At 49.5% G+C, this 24,768-nt stretch overlaps 2 protein-coding genes across 2 annotated transcripts in view; one reads left to right on the top strand and one right to left on the bottom strand.

The window, feature by feature from the left end:
• The window catches only part of ABCG5 (ATP binding cassette subfamily G member 5), a gene marked incomplete at both ends in the record, with an annotated part of 30,677 nt that extends 27,230 nt beyond the window's left edge, over positions 1-3,447 (bottom strand). The window contains 2 exons of the mRNA XM_080711184.1: positions 2,609-2,730; positions 3,302-3,447. Of these exons, the coding sequence (XP_080567310.1) occupies positions 2,609-2,730; positions 3,302-3,447 (268 nt within the window). The remainder of the gene's footprint in view (positions 1-2,608; positions 2,731-3,301) is intronic.
• A 374-nt stretch (positions 3,448-3,821) lies between these two features.
• ABCG8 (ATP binding cassette subfamily G member 8) lies at positions 3,822-24,222 on the top strand (the record flags this gene model as incomplete). The annotated part of the gene is made up of 13 exons (XM_080711611.1): positions 3,822-3,884; positions 10,171-10,272; positions 11,071-11,227; positions 15,692-15,930; positions 16,416-16,548; positions 16,647-16,916; positions 19,218-19,380; positions 19,463-19,546; positions 20,813-21,012; positions 21,860-21,936; positions 22,483-22,750; positions 23,869-23,996; positions 24,085-24,222. 13 exons carry the CDS (start codon positions 3,822-3,824, stop codon positions 24,220-24,222), a joined length of 2,022 nt encoding a protein of 673 aa, XP_080567737.1.
• Positions 24,223-24,768: the final 546 nt, after the last annotated feature.

Below are 24,768 nucleotides of genomic sequence, written 5' to 3' on the forward strand. Positions count from 1 at the left end.
ACAGAACCTGACAGACATCTATTGAGGCCCTTTGGATCGTCATAGACGCACACGGCACGGACCCATCTGATTCCCCCATCCAACTATATGCATGCATGTTTCCTTTCTTTTTTTTTTTTTATATTGGAGATTGAACCCAGAGGCATTCTGCCTCTGAGCCACACCTCCAGTTCTATTTTATTTTGAAGTAGGGTCCAACCAAATTGATGAGAGTTTTGCTACATTGCTGAGGCTGGCCTTTAACCTGCAATCCTCCTGTCGCAGACTCACATGTACTGCAATCACAGATGTGAACCACCGCACTGAGCTATGCGTTGAAATCTTTACCCCACCCCCAGGGGTTGGTATTGTGAAGTGGGTTGGATTAGGAGATGGCCTTGAGAGATGATTAAGTTTGGGGTATGCAGTTCTGATTAGGGTTAGTGCCCTTATAAAAGAGGCTCAAGACAGACTCCTTACCCTTGTACCTTGAAGAGTTAGGGTGAGAAGATGGCTATTTATGAGGAAACCAGTCCTCATCAGATACCACAATTTGCCAGCTCTTATTTTGGACTTCTCAGCTTCCAGGACTATGCAAAATAAATTTCTGTTACTTATAGGCCACCTATAAGTAACATCTAGCATGTGGTATTTGTTATAGCAACCCAAATGGAATTAAGTTAATGAATTTCTTTTCATTTTATCTTAACATATTGCTATTGCCATCCAGCTGTGCACCTGCTATAGTGGATGAATGGCCTTGGACTTAACTCCCTGGGCATAAAGAGACTGATTATCTTAGTCCAGTCTCTGTTGCTATAACAAAGTACCTGAGGCTGGATCATTTGTGAAAGAATATAGGTTTATTTCACTCACAATTTTTGAAGCTTCAAGTTCAAAATCGAGTGGCCCCATCTGCCTTCTAACTACTTCACAATAAGGCAACTGGCAAGGCCAGGTGACCCGTCAGATGGAGAGATCACATGTGAGTGGGAAGCCAGATGGATTCAGGGACTAGGTTCACTTTTTTGTTTTTGGTGTTGTTGCTGGGGGTTCAACCTAAGAGCACTCTACCTCTGAGCTACACTCTCAACCTTATTTTATTTTTTATTTTGAAACAGAGTCTTGTTAGGTTGCCAAGAGCCTCACTTAATTGCTGAGACTGGCTTTGAACCTGTGACCATCTTGTCTCAACCTCTCAAGTACTGGGATCACAGGTGTGTGCCACCATGCCCAGCCAGGCTGTTTCTTTATACAATGTTTTTTTCCCTGACAGGAACTAACTGGGGTCTTGCAAGAACTATATTAAACCCCCAGAGGCCTGAGCATCTTCCTCTAGGCCCCACCTCCTAGAGGTCCCAGCACATCTCCACATGTCTACACTGGGGACCAGCACATAAGCCTTTGAGGGACGCATTCAAACCGTATCCAGTCATCACAGACTTATATTCCTATCTCTGTTGAAGAGAATGGTAGTAAATGTCAATAATTTGCAAGCAGTTGCTCAATCAAGAGGCTTCTGTGAAGTCAATTTGTCAAAACCCTTCATCTTAAGATATGCAGATAACCCAGCACAGCACTGTGGTGTCATACACAGATCCCCTCTTCAGGGCCAGTGCACCCATTCCCAGCTGCCGGAAATGCCAGCTCTGATGATCACAGCTGTGAGTCTCACAGGGGATTGCCCTCGGCCACAAGGAGATGCTTCACCAAAGTTATACACTCCCAGGACGCTGATGCAGGGGCACAAACCCAAACACAGGAGAAATCAAATACAGTTAACCCTGGGAGAGGAGGAGGAAAACATGGGGAACAGGTACACAGCACAATCTATCATGTCAATTCCTTAAAAAAGAAAAGAAAAGATTGGAGGCCGTGGTGCTCCACACCTGTAATTCCAGTATTTAGGAGACTGAGACAGGAGGATCATGGGTTCAAGGCCAGCCCTAGCAACTTAGTGAGACCCTGTTTAAAAAAAAAATAGGTCTAGGGTTGTGGCACAGATGCAGAATGCTTCGCAGTCCACCCCAGTACCACACACATAAACAAAAAAGACAAAGATCTGAAAAAAATATGGTATTTTGTTCAGATTTGATAAGGCTTGATGCTAACACATGAACACTTTTATGCTATTCTCTATTCTTGACTGTATGTCTGAAGTGTATCATAATGAGACAGGATCGGTGGGATCACATATGGGGATTAAATGGGCATTTCTGCGCTTAATTAATTTATTTTCCTGCATTGTGTCTGCTGAGCAGGCCAATGTGCCAACTTCTGTACCAGGGCCTTCCCACACTTGGGAAAATAAATTCACTTACAGGGGTGCAGGTCAGTGGTACAAGTACTCGCCTTACATGGGCCGGGCCCTGGCTTTGATCCCCAGCTCACAAATAAAAGAAAAAAAGAATTTACTTACATGTTAATCAGGACTTCATACTCTTTCAAGGATCTTTTGCAAGATTTCACACTGGCGCCAACTCTCATTCAGAGTGAGACATGTCATTAGACTTCATTCTAACATCAACATCGTGGCCTCCATGCTATTAATGTAAGTTAATTTCTTCTCTGTGATGCATAAATGCGGCCTCTGCAGACTCACGAGGATTGGGTGCTCCCCCACACTTACCTGAGCTCCCCAAGATGCACATGATCTGCCCGCTCTCGATATACAGGGAGACATCCTTGAGGATCTGCCTGTTCCAGCGTTTCCAGCAAGATGTGATGTCCCACCAAGGACCCACGCGGTTGCTTTAAAGAGAATGCCACAAGAGCAAAGGCGGCGGGGTTCCTGGAGGAGGCTGGACCCCCATCCCTATTCCCGCCATTGGCCCAGCACAGCCCCACCCAGCTGCCTCTAGACAGACCCCTAACTGTCAGGCAGCCTCTGTGTCCTCTGCAAACCTGGATGGGTAGTGACTGCTGTGAAGGGCCTGCCCCGTAACTCCTGCAGATGACAGGCTAGAGACAGTTAACAGCAGAGTGTTTATCTTTAGGTCGATTCTGTGTTTCTACCAGGCTCTGTTCCACCTGGTCCTCCAGCACCCTCTCCCGCCTAAGCCTTCTCTGTCCACACCAGGCAGGCAGGAGACGAGAGGCCCCGGGGTCCGGGCAAGGGAAAGGGGGAAAGGGCGGTGTCATAGGCAGGGCATGATTTTTACACTCCTTTCTCAGTGGCAGCCCTTCCTCTTCTCCCCTCTCCACATCTAATCTGCTAAAGCAGCCCCAGCCAGAGCCCCCAGGGTGCCCTCCACTCTGTTAGTGAGAAAAGGTAGCTGAGGGTGTGATGGCCCAGGCCTCGTGCTCAGGGGTTCTGCCTTACCTGGCGCTGTAGGAGACATGGAGAACACCCAGGCTGTTCCGAGACTCTGTGACAGCTGCAGGGCCCTCCTCTAGGGAGTTCTGGAAACCTCTGTTTACTTGAGGTCCTAAGGTCCCCTCTGAGGTCAGGAACGGGAGCTCGCTCATGGCCAACTCGCAGCAGAGACAGGTGAGTTTTCCGCTGACCCTCCCTGGAGCGGCTTCAGGGGAGAAGCCAGACTCAGAGTGCCGTGTCCGCTCTGCCTGGCCCAGGAGTTCCTCATGAGGCAGCAGGACAGCGATTTGGCCACAGATGCCATTATCTGATGTACCTTTAACCAGGGCGTCACTTTCTTGACAGTGGGCAGAACACAGGGTGTGTTTGTAGGAGGGCTTGCCAGACAGGACTGCTGGGAGAGAGGCTGGCACGGAGGGGGACTGGGGTAACCCTGCTCTAGGAACAGAGAGAAGGCACCAGCCTGGCCAGCAGCAGCGAAGGCCCGAGGGAGCTGCGACAAAGGGGCACAAACCTCGTGGGCCCCATGGCTTCGAAGGCCTCAGAGGAGACGGGGCCGTGGAAAGCGGCCACCCCGCAGGATACATCGGTGAGTGAGGGGAGCCGCCTGGGGCAGGGTGGGGTGGGGGAGGCTGGGCCTTTCCCCCTCAGAGTGTCCTACCCACCACCGGCACCGGGGCAGTGAGACTATGGCAGGAGAACTCCACTTCCTGTCAGAGGGCTGTGGTGCAGATCGGGGGCCAGGGGCTTCTGAGGCCACTTCCAGCCCTGACGGTGCTCCTAAAGGGAGATGATGTTCTTGTTTGTGTGTTGGGCTAATCTCACTTTTTCCAAATGAAACTCTACCACAGAAACATACTCCCACATACCAGGGACTTTTCTGTTGTCTCCTTTATTCATGTGGCTGTCAAACCAATAATCCAAGTGACCATAAAGTGATGGATGACTTTTGTGGGAACATCAGGTTTTATGCTCAGGATATACGGGCAGTCATAAGATCCGGGAGAGAACAGGGACGGGCCAAGTGGCCAAGAGGTGGAGATACAAGATTTCCTTGTCATTTAACTGGAGAAATGTTTACTCAGTAAATGGCCTTTGACTGGGGAGTGTGGGCAGAGTCTGAAGCTGGGGGCTACATTGGAAGACAGAAGAGAAGCAGATCACATCCCTGCTTTGCCCCATCCCACCTTTCGATCTGTGCTTGTGGAGAGGAGGAAAGAAACTCTTGTTTCACACCCAAAAAGGAAGTGACAGGCACCCTAACTGGCCTGCGGTAGCCTGGGATTGACCAGCCAGGCGTCCACTGGCCCTGTCGGTTCCACAGCCACAAAAATGACCAGCTCTGCTCTTTGAATTCCCCATGGGCCAGTCCCCGTGGGAAAAAGACTGCTGCCACGCTTAGAGCCTGGACAGAATGTAAACCCGGCATGGTGGCGCATGCCTATAATCCCAGTACTGGGGAAGCTGAGGCAGGCTTACAGGTTGGGGCCAGCCTCAACAACTTAGCAAGACCACATTTCAAAATTAAAAAGATAAGTAAATAAAAAGAAAGGCTTGGGGGGGGGGGAGAGATGTCAATTTGAGGTAGAATGCCCGTGGGTCCAATTCCAGTGCCAAAAGAAAACAAACAAACAAACAAACAAACAAACAAAAGACGAATATAAAGTCAGTGGTGGCTTTAGGGCCACTTTCCGTACTAAAGCTCACCACCATATATTTGGAAGCAAAGAACTATCAGAACCCCAGCTTCACATCAGAATATGCACGCAGGCCCTGCTGCTGACAATTTTCTTTTCTCCAATTCTGTTATTCCAGGTGCATGCCATGGTCAGCCCCTATTTTTTTCTTTCTTTCTTTTTACTTTTTCTTTTTCTTTTTTTTTTTTTTTTAACAATGCTGGGGATTTAACCTCAGGCCTTACACATGCTAGGCAAGTGCTCTGTTACTGAGCTACATCCCCAGTCCCTGCCCCTAACATTTGTCTCAGGGGCCTGAGACAAAAGGATGAGGGTTATATATTTCACATCTAGATGTTTAAGAGCTATCAATCAAGCTAAGCACTGTTAAGCAAAATTGTTTCTACCCTCTTACTTTAACATAGCTTCTTCACAACCTGGAAGGTCAGGTATAAATTTAGAAAATCTAGGGCTTCTTGAAGCAGGAGCTAGGATGTGGTGGCATGAAGGAGCTGACTTTTAGCCCAAGCCATGGCCTGCCCCCTTCTCTGCCCACTCCAAGCTCCATCTATGAGAAACTCATCCAGTCCTGCATGGTCGCTCCAGCCTGCCTACCCCATTCCACCTGTGCCCTCCACACACAAATGTCCCTCGAGCCTTGGGGTGACCGGCTGAGTGATACTACTGGCATGCTGGAAGACGGGCTTGGGTTGGGTGAATGGAACCCCTGTGGATGGGGTTTGGGATGGGGGTGGGAATTAGCAGGGTGATCTGGCATCAAGCACCTGCAGCAGCAGGTGCCTGCGGCCCACAAACTCTGCACACCGTGAGCAGGAACAGGGCCAGAAGTGGGACAAGAGGAGACCGGACCTCAGGGCAGACCAGTGTGAGATCTGGTCTAAATGTTTTAGTAGAGGTTAAGGAGTGTCCTCTCAGGCAGAAATAAACCCTGCAGGCCGGGCGTGGTGGCGCACACTTGTAATCCCCCGTGCTTGGGAGGCAGAGACAGGAGGATCGCGCAGGTTTGAAGCTAGCCGCGCTGGCTTAGGAGACCCTGTTTCCAAAAATAAAATAGGTCTGGGAGTGTAGCCCAGAGATAGACGGGCTTCCAGGAACCCCAGTACCACCAAAAAAAAAAATAATAATAATAAAAGAAATAAACCCTGCATGTCCCCGTCAGCCACAGGTCCTGAGCCATCACACCAGACACAGGCTCCTCATTTCTGAACAAGGAACTTGTCTTCTGTACTGAGTCTCTTGTCTGTGCTTCTGACTCAGGAATTTGATCAGAAGTTAATACAAGGAGAAATTACAGGGTAGCCCAGCAGGAGCTGAGCTGGTTACCTACAAATAAACCTGCTTTTCCTTTTTTGGGTGTCACCTGTCAGAAATTCAAGTGATATTCTGACAGTCATGCTGATTAAGATGTCAGCGGAATAGATATTTAAGTATTTGAACAATACAGGGAGTTTGTCAAAACCTCGGGAAGAGTCTAACAAATCCTTCCTGGGAGCCAAGGAAAATATTTTTAAATGGAACAGAAGTCATCCCCAACCCAGGCACAATTTTCCCCCCAAAAGCTGAGCTGCTGGTGTGTCTTGTGCAACGCTCAATCCTCCCTTGTGGCTAAGGTGGAAATGGAGGCTGGGCCGGGCCTCAGGGCAGGGAGCCGCGCACCTCTCAACTTCTTACCGGCTGTCCATCTTCCTGCATCTCTCCCCTGCACCCCAGGGCCCTTTCCCTCAAATTACAGCATGGCGGACAAGAGCTCACCATTGTGCCCCAGACTAGATTCCAGTGCTCCTTCCTCAGCAGCTCCTCTGCCCCGACCCCAAGCTGGTTAGCTTTGGGCCAGCAGAACCTATTTCTGAGCTAATGCATATCTGATACCAATTGACTGAAATCCCTCCTGCAGATATTTGCTTAAAAAAAAAAAACAAACAAGACGGCAGGATGCACATTAGCACTAGTGAGTCCCTCAGAATTAATAAAGTTCTGATGGTTTAACACAATCGCACAGGGCTGACTGCCTTCATTCTTCCCAAGACCTTCGCCTCCATCTCAGAGGGTGCAGAACCTCTCACCCCCTCATCCCATCCCTTCCTGTATTGGAACATGGCAGCTGGGGGTCAAGGTGGTGCAGAATTCTGGAGCTCTGCTCAGGAGCGCCCTCAATTCGACAACATTGTGAAATATTCCAAACAAGTCTGTTTACATAGGGAACTCCCACGCACCCACCACTAATTCCCAGAGCATGCATTTATTATTTATTTATTTATTTTGTGGTACTGGGGGTGGAACCCAGGGGCTTTCTACCTTCGGGCTATACTCCCAGCCCTATTTTATATTTTTATTTCGAAACTGTTTCACTACGTTGCTGAGAGCCTCACTAAGCAGCTGAGACTGGCTTCGAACCTGCGCCATCCTCCTGTCTCAGCCACCCAAGCGCGGGGATTACAAGCATGCACCACCACCACGCCCGGCTTTAATTCCCAGAGCTTTGAAGTCCTCTGCCCTACTCCTTGTACCTTTCTCCCTGGTATCTTTCCTGGTTCCTCAGAGATGGCCCCTCTCATGAGTGAGATATGTGTGTCTCCCATGTTTTTACTGGAAATTTTTGGTAATAGTTCAAACCTAAGCTAGGTAAGTAGTTTGGATCTGTTATTTCTCTTACTCTCCTGGAACTCTAGTGGCTGCTCACAGGAGGCCTGTCCCAGACGGTCACCTGTTTTATTTTCATTTACTTCCATTCATCTGGAATTTTTTTTTCCAAGGACCTCTTACCTCTACCATTGCACAGACACTTTAACAAAAAAACTGTTGATGCTATGTTTACCTGAGAGGTTAAAGTCTTTGGTCATGTTATTTTCACCCAAGGCACGTGTGTATGTGTGTGTGTGTGTGTGTGTGTGTGTGTGTGTGTGTGTGTGTGTGTGTGTTGTGTACACAGTGATCAGACCTGCCTCTGGACCTGGTGTGGCTCCATCCTAATACCTGTCTCACTTACTAAAACCCAAGATTCTCAAAGATGGCCTTTTTCACTGTTACATCCAAACTCCAAGCCCCAAGTGCATTGTGGGCTCCCAAATCAGTATTTGCTGTAGCTTGACTGAAGGAGTCATCGGTACGAGCATGGCGATCTGAGGACTGACGGGAGCCTGTTTTTTTTTTTTTTTTTTTTTTTTTTTTGGTGGTGGTGCTGGGAATGGAACCCAGGGGCCTTCTACTTCTGGGCTACACTCCCAGACCTATTTTATATTTTATTTGGAAACAGGGTCTCTTAAACCAGCTGAGGTTGGCTTCGAACCTGCGTGATCCTCCTGTCTCAGCCTCCCAAGTGCTGGGATTACAAGCGTCTGCCACTACGCCCAGCTTGTTGATGGGAGCCTGTTGAAGTGTCCATACTCTATAAAGAAAGACTGAATGCCGTAGAAACCAAAAACCTTACTGCTCAGGTTCCTTCTTTGTTTGGGCCTCAGTGACTTAGATGATTGAATTCATATAAGAAATCATCTTGGATTCAAATTCCCAGCTGATATATGAAACACTGATTTTTTTGGGGGGTGGTACTGAGGGTTAAACTCAGAGGCATTGTGCCTCTAAGATACACCCCAACTTTTTATTTTTTTTGAAACAGGGTCTTGCTAAGTTGCTGAGGCTAGCCTTAAACCTGTGATCCTTCTGTCTAAGCCTCCCAAGTACTGGGATTACAGATGTGTGCCACTATGCCTGACGGTATATTTTATAAAGAGCCAGAGAAAGGAGTCCAAAGGTTCCCAACACGAAAAATGATGGAAATGCCAATACCCTCATTTGATCATTATACATTGTATACATGTATCAGATTATCACACAGTGCCCATAAATATGTACAATTATTATATGTCAATCAGATAGTAAAGAAAACATACAAGCCAGGCATGGTGGTGCAGGATTGTAGTATCAGTCCTCGGGAGGCTGAGAAAGGAAGATCACAGGTTCACGACCAGCCTCTGCAACTTAGTGAGGCTCTGTTTCAAAATAAAAAATATGATAGGAGCCAGGTATGGTGGCACATGCTTGTAATTCCAGTACTTGGGAAGCTGAGACAGAAGGATTGCAGGTTCACGGCCAGCCTCCGCTACTTAGTGAGGCCCTCCACAAATTAGTGAGACCCTGTTTCAAAATAAAGAATAAAAAAGTAGGGCTGGGGGTGTATCTCAGAAGTAGAATGCCCCTAAATTCAATCCCTAGTACCACAAAAACAGAACAAAACAAAACAAAAATACCACCAGTTCAGCAACAATAAAATCAGAGTAATTATGGTGGTGGTGATGATTGATGATGATGATGATGACGACGACGATGATGATGATGATGATGTTGATGTTGATGACGATGACGATGATGATGATGATGATGATGACGACGATGATGATGATGATGTTGATGTTGATGACGATGATGATGTTGATGATGATGATGATGATGTTGATGATGATGATGTTGATGTTGATGATTGATGATGATTGATGATGATGATGATGACGACGATGATGATGATGTTGATGATGTTGATGACGATGATAAGGATGACGATGATGATGATGTTGATGTTGATGTTGATGATGATGATGATGATGTTGATGATGATGTTGATGTTGATGATTGATGACAATGATGATGATGATGTCGATGCTGATGATGTTGATGATGATGGGACTTCCTCTGAAATCCCAGAGTAGCATTTTCAATAGCTTTGTTGCACAAAACTTCTAATCAAAATAAAAAACACCTTTTCTCAGGATGGTGTGTTCACACTTCCTGAGCACTAACTCACTGTCAACTGTCTTCCTCTCATATGAATGTCTATGTGACACTAGGAGGTATTACCCCAGGCTCAAGGGTCCCCGCTCAGGTCTTACCACTCAGCTCTCTCCAGTCCGGAGTCTGGGTCATTCATCATAAGCTGCATAGGCTGAGGTTCTCTGGGACAAGAGCCGTCCCGGGAGAGCTCCATGCTCTCCCTGAGGATGGACGAGATGTGCCTTCACCAACGCTCCTACTTCCTGGGGTTCTACCCATACAAATCCATCTCCTGCAGTTTGCTATCTCAAGCACATTGTCAGCTGCTGCTCTTACCTCTCGGGTCTCCTCCTTCTGGCTTATACATCCTCATAGCCTCAGAAAGAGCCCCTTTCCTGTCGTGTCTCCCAGCAGGGCCTCCAGGACAGCCTGTTCTCCTCTGAAAGCGACAACAGCTTGTATTTCACCTATGGTGGCCAGTCCAACACTCTGGAGGTTAGAGACCTCACCTACCAGGTACGGCACACACGCCTGGGTTAGAGGGGAGAGGTGTGGGAAGGCCAGAGGATCCCCGGTGCAAGGGAGGGCGAGCCCACCTGCAAGACTCCTGAGGACAGAGCCCAGTCCCCTCAACACCTCACATGTTGGGCGCAGGCACCACTGAGGAGTCTCTCATTCATCGGCCACATGGAGCTAGAGGTCAGTGTTCCACATGTGGCTGATAGGAAACGTGACAGAGACCCTCGTGAAAACATAAGGCTTTACCCTGGCGCCCAGAGGTCTCTGCCACTGAACCACGCTCCCTGCCCTTGTATTGCTTTTATGTTTTGAGACAGGGCCTTGCTAAGTCGTCCGGTCTCTGCTCTGCCACTTCCTAGATAAGTGATCTTGAGCAAGTTACTTACTTGCTTTGAGTCTCATTTGTAAAACAGAGATTATAATAGTACCTATGCTATAGGTTTGCAGTGAAGATTAAGATAACTGATAAAAAGAAATTACCAAACTATAAACAGCCGACAAATGATTAGTAAATTATTATTAAGTGGAGACGTTTGTTCCATGTTGCCCCTGTTCTGCTACTGCAATGCTTCTTCTTCAGACTTTTGAAACAGTGGTTTCAGGTGCTCAGCATGTCATGGTCCTGCCTACACAGTTGGTAGAACTTGGGTTTGGGGTCACTCGGGCCTGTTGTATATGAGCAGGGGGTGTCCCTGTGGAGAGGGGCCACGCACAGGGCACGGGTAGCTCAGCAGAAGCTGCTAACACCCATGAAGCCCTTCGGCTCTCTGAGGAAACTTCCGATGTCTCCCACAGATGGACATGGCCTCCCAGGTGCCATGGTTTGAGCAGCTAGCTCAGTTCAAGATTCCTTGGCTGTCTCACAAAGGCCAAGACTCTGACGAGCTGGGCATCCAGAACTTGAGCTTCAAAGTGAGGAGCGGGCAAATGCTGGCCATCATAGGGAGCTCAGGTACTGCCCAAGAGAAGCATGGGCAAGGCTTCTCTTCCTGGGGTGCAGAATGGACCTTCAATGGATGCTTTGTACAGAACTCTTTGCTGACAAGGAGACAGAGCAGAGTGGTCGAGCACATAAGCTCTGGGCCAGGCAGACCTGGACCCAGACGCCGGCAACTCTGCTCACTGGCTCTTAGACATGAGTGTGCCTCCTGTCCACCTGCAGCCACAGCCACGGCCACAGCCATGGCACCAGTCCTTAGTTAACACCTATATTGAGATATGGAACCATCAGAACAAAACAAAATGTTCTCTAGAGGCTCCTCCAGCAGCAAGGGCGCTCACTCAGGTCGTCCACCACCCCAGTCAGAGCCTGGTCATGGTCAGACCGTGACGAGGCAGGTCTCGCCACAGGTCCCCCACCCACCCCAGAGCCATGGCACACACGACCTCAGTCACCTACTGTCTGGCAAAGAGCCAGGTTTTCAGATTGCTTCAGTCACTTTCTACACCAAATTTAAAATGGTAGGACATCAGAGCCAAAAGGGACTCAGGTCTGAGTTCAACGCATTGTGTTTTATCTTCCTCCCTACCGGGTTGGAAGCATTTTAGAGAAGATTTTCAAATAATTTTGTCTTGAATACTTCTAGAGTTCTTTTCATGTGCATGTAGTACTGGAGATTGAACCCAGGGGCATTTTTTAAAAAATATCCTAGCCCCTTTTATTTTTATTTATTTTATTTTATTTTTTCTGTTTTGTTTTATGCTTTTATTGGTGCATTGTAGTCTTACATAGTGACATACATACACACAACACGTGGGTCTCTCTAGCTTGCTGAAACTAGCTGAGACCAGTCTTAAACCTGCGATCTTCCTGTCTCAGCCTCCCAAACACTGGGATTACGATCGCCTGCCACCATGCCTGGCTCTAGAGTTCTTTTGTAGACACACACATACACACACACACACACACACACACACACACACACACACACTAACACACTCGTTCCCTTTGTTTGATAAATGAGGACACTAAATCCAGAGAAGTTACATGACTCTTCTATTTTTTTATTTTATTTTATTTTATTTTTTTTTGGTGGTACTGGGGTTCCTGGAAGCCCTTCTACCTCCGGGCTACACTCCCAGACCTATTTTTATATTTTTATTTGGAAACAGGGTCTCTTAAGCCAGGGTGGCTGGCTTCGAACCAGCGCGATCCTCCTGTCTCCGCCTCCCAAGTGCGGGGATTACAAGCATGTGCACCACCACGCCCGGCTTACGTGACTCTTCTAAGGACACACTTTTCATGCAGAGCTAGAACTTGACCTCAGTCTCCCGATTCTTAGATCCAGGTGTTTCTTCCTGAGACACCTTACACAGTGCTACAGAGAGCACTTTATACCTTTTAATTAATCATTTCCAGAGGCAGAGATTACTCAATGCTTTGAATGTCTACTCTAAACTTTTACACTCTTCTGATAGAAAGTTCTGTTTATTGTCTAACCAAAGATCAAATGATTTACTATGTGTAAATGCACTTTGTAACTAAAATAACATGCACAATCATTAAGTCCCTCCCATTCTTGCTCTGTCCCTAGAATTTTAGTCTAAACAAGAAAAAGTATTTGTTTGATACATAGCTTCTGATTACTCTTTTTGTCCTACTGGCCTTTCCTTCCTGAATTGAGCATCTAGGGGACACGTAAGCCCTTCTTCGCTCAAGCTATCATGGGGAATACTTGGTACATGCAGCTCTCTAGCAGGGAGTCTCCCTGACTGGCACTGAGGAAACTGAAGTCCCAGGAGGCTGTGCAGGAATTACATTGAGTAACATCCGGCTCTCTGACTCCAGGTTCAGCGTTGTTTGGCTTCAGGTCTACTTGGCTGATATTAAAATTATTTCTTAGAAAGACTCATCCATTATACTACCTTTGACTTATTACACACACACACACACACACACACACACACACACACACACACACACATACATGCTGGCCATAAAATAGATGGAGATATAAAGTAGATAAAATACATATATGATCCATCTATTTAGTTTTTCTACATAGTTTCTTCTATAGAATCAGCAATGCCAAGAGTGTTTTCCAATTAATGAACTTCCTGGTGGGCTAGACTTTTTACAAGCGTCTTCAGTGCCCACGGGTGTTTTCTCCTGCTTCAGAGAGGGACTCCTCAAATGCACCAGGCACCCTCCATTGGAAAGGCTGCCCACACCGCTCACAAAGTTCACCTAGGAAACAGGGTCCCCCTGCTGCCTGACCGGGAATGGCGGGGTCCCTGCGAATGCTGAGCCCATTCCATTCCCTGCACACAGGAATCTGCAGCCAATGCCAGAAGCTGCGCACGGAGCCGGGCTGAGGCCCCTCTCTCGACTATTCCCCTCCATCTAAATCCTCAGGAACCCTAAGTGAGGTGCGCTCAGGAGGCAGCGTGCCAGCCCCGTAAACACAGCACCTCTGGAAAGTAAGCAGGAGGAGCCCATGGGGAACCTCTGGTTTGGGGATTTTGTACTGGGTGCCCTGAATCTGCCTGCAGGTGGCACATGGAGTGTGGCATGGAGGACCTGTCACGGGTTATCTATTGGCATTTCCGTTGTTTGAAACAACTTGATAAATTTGCTTTCCAAAAGAATGAATATTCAATAAGGAAAGCAAATCCCCACCTGGGGGAAATGGGCAGAGCTCTGTCCCAGCTCCATGGTAGGAAGGTGTTCTCAGAGTCTGAGCCCAAGTCACATTCCACTTAAAGAGCTGGCAAAGGAAGAACCTCCTCACATACTTTTGGAAACCAGATCCAATCTGATGCTCCCTTCCCCAAATCAGACAGGCCTGATCTGTGATCCGGTTGTGGGTAGTGTTGCCTTGAGCACAGAGCATCATTTTTCTTTTCTCTTTGTTTTCTTGAGAGAGTAAAAAATAGTACTAATAAAATAAGAGAGAGCAGGGTGTAAAAATATTCAGAGCCTATGTGTACACTGTGCTCTAAAATATTTTCTACACCTATTACCTCTTCCTCAAAGTAAGTTCTGGTTTTGCATTTTTAAAAGACACTCTATAGCCGGGCGTGGTGGCGCACGCTTGTAATCTCTGCACTTTGGAGGCGGAGACAGGGGATTGCGCTGGTTTGAAACCAGCAGCGCTGGCTTAAGAGACCCTGTTTCCAAATAAAAATATAAAAAATAGGTCTGGGAGTGTAGCCCAGAGGTAGAAGGGTTTCCAGGAACCCCAGTACCACTGAAAAAAAGAAAAGACACTCTATAAGCTGGGCATGGTGGTGCACGCTTGTACTCCCCGCTCTTGGGAGGCTGAGACAGGAGGATCGCACAAGTTCGAAGCCAGCCTCAGCTACTTAGTGAGGCTCTCAGCAACTTAGTACGACCCTGTATCCAAAGTATAAAAAATAGGTCTGATAGTATAGCCTGGAGGTAGAAAAGCCTCTGGGTTCTACTCCCAGTACCACTAAAAAAATAAAAATAAAAATAAAAGACACCCTATGATGTCAGGCGTGGTGGCCCACACTTGTAATCCCAGTACTTGGAAGGCTGAGACAGGAGGATCACAGGTTCACAGCCAGCCTCAGCTCCTTAGTGAGGCCCTCTGCTGCTTAGTGAGACCCTGTTTCAAAATAAAGAATGAAGCCGAGGTGTGGTGGCGCACGCTTGTAATCCCCGCACTTGGGAGGCAGAGACAGGAGGATCCCATAGGTTCGAAGCCAGCTGCGCTGGCTTAAGAGACCCTGTTTCCAAATTAAAAAATATAAAAATAGGTCTCAGAGTGTAGCCCAGAGGTAGAAGGGTTTCCAGGAACCCCAGTACCACCAAAAAAAAATAAGAAGAAGAAGAAGAAGAGAGAGAGAGAGAGAGAGAGAGAGAGAGAGAGAGAGAGAGAGAGAGAGAGAAAGAGAAAGAGTGTTAGGGTTGGAGTGGAGCTCGGAGGTAGAATGCCCCTGGGTTCCATCCTCAATACCACACACACACACACACACACACACACACACACACACACACAGCCACCCTATGAATGTCCCGAGTTAGTTCTTCCCGCAAAACTATCTCTGTGCCAAAATAAGAGTGAACAACACAACAATGAACAGTGTGAGAAGATGCTGTATCGCGTTTGCAGCCAGAAATAGTTACACTCCCCAGAGCAGTGAAGCCCAGCCTGCCCGGGGAGAGAGAGCGCTCGCTGATCAGCAGAGGGAGGGAGCAGATGGTGGCAGTCAGGACCCCAGCCCCTGTCATGCAACTACTGGCCACCCGGCCTCAACCCCTGGGGTCACCGTGTCCGCAGCCCTCCCCCAGGGTGCAGAAGCTGGCTGCAGACAAAAGGCCTGGAGCTCCATGTGTGGGGACTGTCCCCCATCTGGGGCCAGGGCTTTGTGACTTCTCAAGGGCAGGCAGCCTGCCAGGCTGGCCCCTGCAGAGGCTCTGACCTCTGGCGCATCCCTGGTGGCTTTGCAGGCTGTGGGAGAGCCTCGCTGCTTGACGTCATCACCTGCCGAGACCACGGTGGCAAGATGAAGTCTGGCCGAATCTGGATCAATGGGCAGCCCTGCACGCCTCAGCTGGTGAGGAAGTGCGTGGCCCACGTGCGCCCGCACGACCAGCTGCTGCCCAACCTGACAGTGCGGGAGACCCTGGCCTTTGTGGCCCAGATGCGCCTGCCCAGCTCCTTCTCCCAGGCCCAGCGTGATAAAAGGGTAACTAACTGACCCAGGTGGTGACCTCAGAGTCAAAGAAGCCAACGATGTTCTTCCCCTTCCAGTTTCTCCCTGCCCTTCCTCAGGGCCCAGCTCGCGTGGAGTTTGAGCAACCCGGCTTGCCATTCATCTGCCCACAAGAGTCAGCTGTATGCTCCATCCAAGTCCCAGCCCTTTAAAACCCAGAAGCTAAACCAGGACAGTGGTGCAGGCCTGCAGTCCCAGTACTTGGGAGGCTGAGACTGGAGGATCGCAGGTTTGAGACCAGCCCCAGCAACTGAGACCATATTTAAAAAAAAAAAAAAAAAAAGGCTGGGGATGTATCCCAGCAGTAGAACTCCCCTGGATTCAAACCCAGGAACACACACACACACACACACACACACACACACACACACACCCCTGGAAGTGCAGAGGAGGCACACACGAATTTCTATGCTTTGGGTCCAAATACGTGTGGCCCTAAGGAGCCTTCCTGCCCCCAGGTGGAGGATGTGATCGCAGAGCTGCGGCTTCGGCAGTGTGCCAACACCCATGTGGGAAACGCATACGTGCGCGGGGTATCTGGGGGCGAGCGGAGGAGAGTCAGCATCGGGGTGCAGCTTCTGTGGAACCCAGGTGAGGGACAGGAGCCTGAGGAGCGAGGGCCTGGAGCTGGTAGCTGTGCCGTGCTCTGTCCAGCCAGGTCACTCAGCCCTCTCTCTATGTCCGGGAAGGAATCCTTATTCTGGATGAACCCACCTCTGGGCTCGACAGCTTCACCGCCCACAACCTGGTGAAAACCCTGTCCCGGCTGGCCAAGGGCAATAGGCTGGTGCTCATCTCCCTCCACCAGCCTCGGTCGGACATCTTCCAGCTCTTTGACCTGGTCCTCCTGATGACATCCGGCACCACCGTCTACCTGGGGGCGGCGCAGCACATGATCCAGTATTTCACGGAGATTGGCTACCCCTGTCCGCGCTACAGTAACCCTGCTGACTTCTATGGTGAGCCTGGCACCTGGGGCACAGGGACTCCCTCTCACCCCAAACATTGCTGAAAAGATTCAGGAAAAAACCCTCAAGGAAAGAAGGAGGAGGAGGAAGGGATGGTGGGCTGGGCTGGAAGGAGCATTGGTAGGTTTGCTAAGGATCAAACACTAGAGACCAGGATCTGAGAACAGCTACCTCTCCCCGAGGGGCAGACTTGGGAGCTCCCAAGACCAGAGGACACACCAAGTGGGTTTGGATCAGTTTCTGCAGTTGTGTTCTTTATTGGGACGGTGTTAGGGAAACAGGATGTTTAAGGTCAGCAAGCCACCAGGAAAACTTAAGACTGTGCCCTGGTGCCCGACAGAGGTCGGGAGACTGCAGGGACAGCTGGGAAGAGGAGCCCAGAGCCGGGGCCAGTCCAAGGGCCATTTTGCTGCCCTTGGTCAAAGAACCTCTAGAAATAAAAAATTGCGGTCAACCCCAGGCTTGCCTTCTCTTGGGTCCCAGCACTCAGACTATTACATCTAGATATTACACATGAATTAAATGCTTGTTGAGTTTATATGTTCCTGGAAGATAGTGCCCTCTTTAGGACACCTGCCCAAGGGCAGCACTCAGGATTGCTAAGTATGGTAAGGCACTCCTGGGTTCAATTTTCAGTATGAAAGGTGGAAAAGAAGGAGGGAAGGGAGGGAAGGGAGGGAGAGAGGGAGGGAGCTGAGGAATGGCATGGCGGCTAGACAGGCAGCACAGTTGTACCAGAAATGGGGCAGCAACAGCTGGCCAGGATGGCAAAGTATGCAAAGAGCTCCTTAAGAAATCTGACGATGGGCCATTTCCTTGAAGGCATACACTGAGGCCCAAAGTGGGGAGTTCCAGAGCAAGCCCTGTTTGACCTTCATACCCCTGCAGGCCAAGATCCTCCCCATATGTGCAAGTTGAGAGACTGAAGCACAGAGAGCTGGGGCACAGCAGCGGGCACAGAACCGGAGTCCACTGGTGTGCCCGGCCCAGGCCATGACTCCTGTGCCCGGCCCAGGCCTTGACTCCTGTGCCCAGCCCAGGCCATGACTCCTGTGCCCAGGCCAGGCCTTGACTCCTGGTCCCACCACCCACGCTCTCCTCCCGGTGTCCCTGCTCCCCTCCATCCCTCCCCCAGGAAAACAGGTCATGCTCCCTGGCCCCCACCCCTCACCCATGCCCTCATGCCCTTGGTGGCCTCATATAGAGGCCACTCTCCCTTCCAGGGCTCAGGTGCCGTCCTGGCTGCCTGCCGGGTGTCAGACATCCTCAGATAAAGGGGCAGAGGGCACCAGAGATGTGAGCCAGGAAAGAGGCTACCAGAAGCCAAAGGCCCACGCAGACCTGAAAGCTCCTTCTTTTGTACTGTTTTGGGGGAGTAGAGGTGGGAGCCCTTCCCAATTAGGTACAGGAGCCACATGAGGCCTGGAGGTGCCCATCATCTGGAGTTTTGACTTACAGCCCCGTACCAAGGGGACATATCATGGCTTATAAGAGCCCTGTCTTGAAACACGATCTGTGTAATGAAAATAGGAGAAAGGAAGAGGTGAAGGGGAGAGCCCAGCCGTGCCAGGCGGGGTGTGTGTGTGTGTGTGTGTGTGTGTGTGTGTGTGTGTGTGTTTGGGCTTGGCCCAGCAGGGTGCAGGAAGGCCTGCTTGATGGGTGAGGCTCGCCTCTCCTGGCACACAGGGGCACTGGAAGGCTGAGGTGCAGGACTGCCAGGTGCTTCCCTGGTGGCGTCACAGTGAACCTGCCTCTCCAGCTGAGTGTCTGGCTCCCTCCCCCTGGGCCAGAGCAAATGACCAAATGCAGTGAGAACTCTATCTGGTTGACTGGTTCCTCTGATCAAATGTGCCCCTGTCTTGAGCAGGCTGCTTGGGAAGACAAATGATTAATGAATAGGTGAACCTGCCAGGAGACCCAGTTCCCAGCTCCCCCTGACCAGCCCAGCTTCTCCCCACAGGAAGGCACACCTGCAAGGCTCAGCGCTTGTCACCAGCTTCCCAGATAGCTGGATCTGAACCCAGGCAGAAATGTGATGCCGCCTTTGGCTCCAAAGGCTCTGTCCTGGGATGTCCCCATAATGAGCCAGGTGGCGGGACTGAGGCCAGGGGCTCTGCCCCTTCCTGGTCTGCAGATGTGCTCAGGCCTAGCGGGGTGAGGAGCCGTCCCTCGGGGCTCTCTGCCTCTCTCTGCTCCATCCCTTCACGGTTGCCACTCAGAGAGTGGAGGGCTGTCTCAGAGGGCTGACAGGCGCCAGGCGGATGCCCATGGCCCCACATCCTCTTCTTGCAGTGGACTTGACCAGCATCGATAGGCGCAGCCCGGACCAGGAAGTGGCCACCAGGGAGAAGGCGCGGTCACTCGCAACCTTGTTCCTAGAGAGAGTGCGGAACTTCGATGACTTTCTGTGGAAAGCCGACTCCAAGGAGCTTGAGGTGGACACATGTGTAGTGAGGTACGGTGGGCTGGCATCTCGGGTGGCAAGTGCCCTGCCGCAGGTGCCAGCCCCTGACCTAGCTCCGTACGTCTCCCAACAGCCCCACCCTCCTGGGAGACGCCAACGGCCTCTTGACTCCTACCAAGCTGCCTGGGGCCCTGCAGCAATTTACCACCCTCATCCGGTAATTTCTCTCATTTTATTCCCAGCCCCCTCAGTGTCTCTGGGTCAAATTCAGCCCTTCCTATCTAAATTGAATAGAGTGTTTGCCTAGTATCCACAGAATCCTGGGTTTGATTGATCCCCAGCCCTGTAGCCAAGGGTGGGCAGTGAGGTTGAAGCAAAGGGTAGAATTGTTTGATAAACAGTATCCTCAGGACCTGCACCAGCCCTTATGTGACACAGAGAAATCCTGTTACTTTGAGTATTTTTTTTTTTTTTTTGGTACTGAAGATTGAACTCAGAACATTCTACCTCCAAGCTACACTCCTAAACCATTAAAAAAAAAATAGGGTCTTGCTAAATTGCTGAGGCTGGCCTTGAAGCTGTGATCCTCCTGTCTCAGCCTCCCAAATGCTGGGATGGCAGATGTGTGTCAGCATGCCTGGCTTATTCTTTAAACAAAAATAAAATGGATAGCCTGAATGATGGATGATCATGGAAATAGCAGAGGATCATTATGAAAATTCAGACCAACAAGAGAATCTACACTGGAAACATAAGAGTCCTGGTTACACCAGCTCTTGAAGTTGTTTCTCTGTAGAGAAACATTTTAATACCCAAGTGGGATGGCTCTGCATATTCTTCAATAGGCAGTTCTTTTGCTACTTAGAATAGCACCTCTGACCTCACCTGGCTAATCCTCTTCTGTGTTCAGTGTAGGCATATTTCATTTACCCAACCAGTCCCTATTGACAGATTATTTTCTAGCTCTTGCTATTAAATGTAACACCATGGCAAACACTCTTAGAATACATTTTTATGTACCTAATTGCTTTTCCCCTTAGGAAGTGAATTACCCAAGTAAAATTGTCAGGCTGATACACTGATGATAAAACTGACAGCTGGGTGTAATGGTACACACCTGTAATTCCAGGAGGATCAAAGGTTCAAAACCAGACTCTCTAACTTAGCAAGACTCTTGGCAACCTAGTGAGAGCCTGTTTCAAAATAAAAAAGAAAATAGAGCTAGGGGTGTAGCTCTGAGGTAGAATGCCCCTGAGGGTTCAATCTTTAGTAACACACACACACACACACACACACACACACACACACACACACAGAGCCAGAACCATGTAACCAGTAAGTAGCATGTGACACTTTCACAACTTTCTGGTTTAATCCTCCTAGAAACTGTGGGGTGGGTGTCACTCTCCTCCAGAGATTGTATGGCACTCCTAAGCTCACAGGATTTGGGTAGGTTGTTCCCTCAACACCTTTTTCTTTTAAGTCGTCAGATTTTCAATGACTTCCGAGACCTGCCAACCCTCCTCATCCACGGGGCGGAGGCCTGCCTGATGTCCCTGATCATTGGATTTCTCTACTATGGCCATGGGGAGGTCAAGCTCCCCTTCATGGACATAGCGGCCCTCCTGTTCATGATCGGAGCACTCATCCCTTTTAATGTGATTCTGGATGTCATCTCCAAATGTGAGTGTCAGCCGCTCTCATGACCAGACCGCGAGGAGGGGGACATGGGGTGCCAGTCACTGAGCTGACCCACGGCCAGCTGTGGCGCTCCTTGGAGCACCTGAAGAGAATGGCTTTTCATGATAATTTCATCATGACTGCAAAATAAAAGACCTTTTTTAAGTTTGCAAATTAATATTAGTATGCAGATGAAAGCAAACTACCCAGCCTCAACCATTCTGATCCTATCAGGATTTATATTCTACAGTAATGCAGAAGCAATGGAAGCACAGCACCTAGAATCCGGATGGATTTACTGTACCTATTAAAAAAGATTAAGCCGCATGTGGTGGTGCATGCCAGTAATCCCAGTACTTAGGAGGCTGAGATAGGAGGCTTACAGCCTCATCAATTTATCGAGGCTCTCAGCAACTTAGTAAGATCTTGTTTCCAAAATATAGTAAAATAGGGCTGGAGGTGTAGCTTGTAGGTAGAATGTCCCTTGGTTCAATTCCCAGTACCAAAAAAAAAAAATAATAATAATAATAAAAATAAATAAATAAATAAGTAAAAAGAAAAAAAAGTGGGCAATATACCTACTTTGTGTGTGTCTATATATGTGTGTGGTACTGAGGATCGAACTCAGGGGCATTCTACCTTTGAGCTGCACCCCCTCACCTCCTCACCCTATTTTATTTTCTACTTTGAAACAGGGTCATGCACCTCCTCTGGTCTCAGCCTCCCGAGTACTGGGATTACAGACACACATTATTACGCTCAGCTAACACACCAACTTTTATGACATCAAAATAGACGCAAAACCAGAAATCATCATAGACTGCTTCCACTTTTCCATCTCGTTCCCCAGGTCACTCAGAGAGGGCGATGCTTTACCATGAACTGGAGGACGGGCTCTACACTGCTGGTCCATATTTCTTTGCCAAGGTACCGGTCAGGGTTGAGAGCAAGTGTAGCGTGAAGAAAGCTGCCCTCCCAGTGCAGGCATTACTTTGGAAAGTGTTTGGTAGGCTGTGGGGCCTTGCATTGTCTACACCTGCAGAGACCCTGTCCCCTAAGAGGCTTGATAATTTCAAAACAATCACCTGAAGGCCAGGACTGAGTCAGAAATGCTACTTTTCTGGTCAGTATGAGCCTAAAAAGAGAGAAGGTGGGATACACCTAGCACACTTTACCTCTCCAGAGTCCCTCAAGCAGGTTTGGTTTCTAAGAAGAGGAGGTTCAGACAGGCTATGCGCCTCTCCTAAGGCCACACAGCTACTAGGTCTGGGCAAGAGTAGGGTCTAGAAACCAGATGCCTGCTGCCTCCCTGGGGGAAACCGCTCTAAACTACCCCTACAGAGGAAGCCAGGGTGAGCTCAGGCTCCTGGTGTCCAGGCCTGCACCCACTACACCCTTCTGCGGTGGCCCAGTTGGCACCGGGAGGGCAGGCGGCCTCCCGTGGGGTCACCAATGTTGGCTGGCTCTTTGCAGATCCTCGGGGAGCTGCCGGAGCACTGTGCCTATGTCGTCATCTATGGAATGCCCACCTACTGGCTGGCCAACCTGCGGCCAGGCCCCGAGCCCTTCCTGCTGCACTTCCTGCTGGTGTGGCTGGTGGTCTTCTGCTGCAGGGCCATGGCGCTGGCTGGCGCGGCCTTGCTGCCCACCTTCCACATGTCCTCCTTCTTCTGCAACGCTCTCTACAACTCCTTCTACCTCACCGGGGGCTTTATGATAAACCTGGACAACCTGTGGACAGGTGAGGCTTGCCCCTCCCTGCCTGGCCTGGAGGTGGAAAACGATTGTGTAGGTCCCACTCCAGGCCCGCCCTTCTAGAAGCAGTGTCCTCTGTGGGCTGTCCTGCAGGCCAGGGATGTCCTATTAGAGGGGTGAAGGAAACTTGCTTATGGCCCACAGCAGACACCCAGTGCCATCCTGACTCCGTCCCCTCCACATTCACGGTCAAGTCAACCTCCTGAGTCTCCAAATGTCTACACGGCTCTGCCCCCAGCGCTGGCCCCCGTCACTGCAATAGTCTGGTCTCTGTGACCTTGCTCCTTCTCAGTGCTCACCCACATAGGGCGAAATTTCTAAGGGGCAAATTTACAGCCCGCCTTTACTGAAAGTCTTCCGAGGCTGTGGGCTCCTCACTGCCTCCCCTGACTCTCCTGTCTCCAGCACGCTCCTGCCTCTCGCCCCTGAGCCCATCCTGCCTCCACTCTCCACCGCCCCTCTTCTGGGAGTGGCAGCGGGGAAGGCCCATTCCTCCTCTCTGCACCATGGCGCTCCATGGGGCAGAGCACAGACTCTGCCGTCTCTGGCGGGGGCTCTGAGTGTTCCTTAAAGCTGAGCACATGTAGAACACCTAATTAAATGACTCTAGAGCTGGGCCCAGTAGTGCAAACCTATACTTGGGAGGCTGAGAAAGGAGAATCACAGATTTGAGGCCATGCTTGGCAATTTAGCAAGACTGTTTCAAAATTAAAATGCTGTTTCAAAATTAAAATAAAGAAAGGCTGGGAGCGTAGCTCAGAAGTAGACTGCTCCCGGGTTCAACGCCAAATACAAAAAAAGAAAAAAGAAATAGAAAGAAGGAAAGAAGAAAGAAAGAAAAAGTATTGAACTTGTAGGGGACTCCATAGCCCTTTGGTCCCCACAGCCCCACAAATTCTATCCCCAGCTGCCCCTACCCCTTTGCCTTTTTGTACCCTCTCACTTCCTTGCTCCCCAGAATGCTCTTGTCCCCTGGGCCAGCCTCCCTCCCTCCAGGAGCACCTCTCAACTTTAGACAGGAACCAGGAACATGGTATGAAGAGGGCGGCTTGCACAGGGGGCCTAGACCATGTGGATAACAGACGTACCTCTTGCTGCCCTCAGCACCTGCATGGATTTCCAGGGTGTCCTTCCTCCGGTGGTGCTTTGAGGGGCTGATGCAGATTGAGTTCAATGGGCGTCTTTATAACATGCAGTTGGGCAACATCACCATCTCAGTCCCAGGAGACACAGTAAGTAGCCAAGTACTTGTGTTCTGGATGGATAGCCCATGGCCCACACATGTTAATGAGCTAGCTCACTGGATGTTTGTGTCCCCAGATCATTGATGCCATGGACCTGAACTCACATCCGCTCTACGCCATCTACCTCATTCTTCTTGGCCTCAGCAGTGGCTTCCTGGTCCTCTACTACATCGCCTTAAGGTTCATCAAACAGAAGTCAAGACAAGACTGGTGACTCATTTCCAGACTCCAGCAGGTTGATGGCGACTGGAGCAGACCCTTTGACTGCGCTTCCTTCCTCTTCAAGAGCCCCTTCCCGGAGACAGTGAGGATAAGGATGCTCAGCTACATCTGGCCCACAGTGCTGCAGTGGCACAGGTCAGCCACAGGATGGCAGTAGAATAAAGACAGTTGAAAGGGATTTCTGCTGGCTGGTCAGAGCTTGTGATGTTGGGAGAGAAAGCCCAACCTTGACCGCACCTACGATGTTGCTAATTTATCTCCTTTGGTTATATCCTTACATAGGCAACTCAGTATAGGTCAAGAGAAAATTGGGTATAAATTGAGTTGCTGGGCTATGCAGGAATTGCTAGAACCCAGAGAGAACAGTATACGATCTTGGAAAATGTTTAGCCTCATCTTCCAGTGTTCCCATATTCTTTCTTAAGCCACATTTCAATATGGAAAATAATCTAAAACATACCAGTGAGATGCCATCTCTTCTTTTTGTGGAGTCATGTGCTCCAAAAGCCAAAGCGAACAATTAAAGATTAATTGAGCA

Source organism: Muscardinus avellanarius, assembly GCF_963383645.1.
Source record: "Muscardinus avellanarius genome assembly, chromosome: 15".
Lineage (NCBI taxonomy): Eukaryota > Metazoa > Chordata > Mammalia > Rodentia > Gliridae > Muscardinus > Muscardinus avellanarius.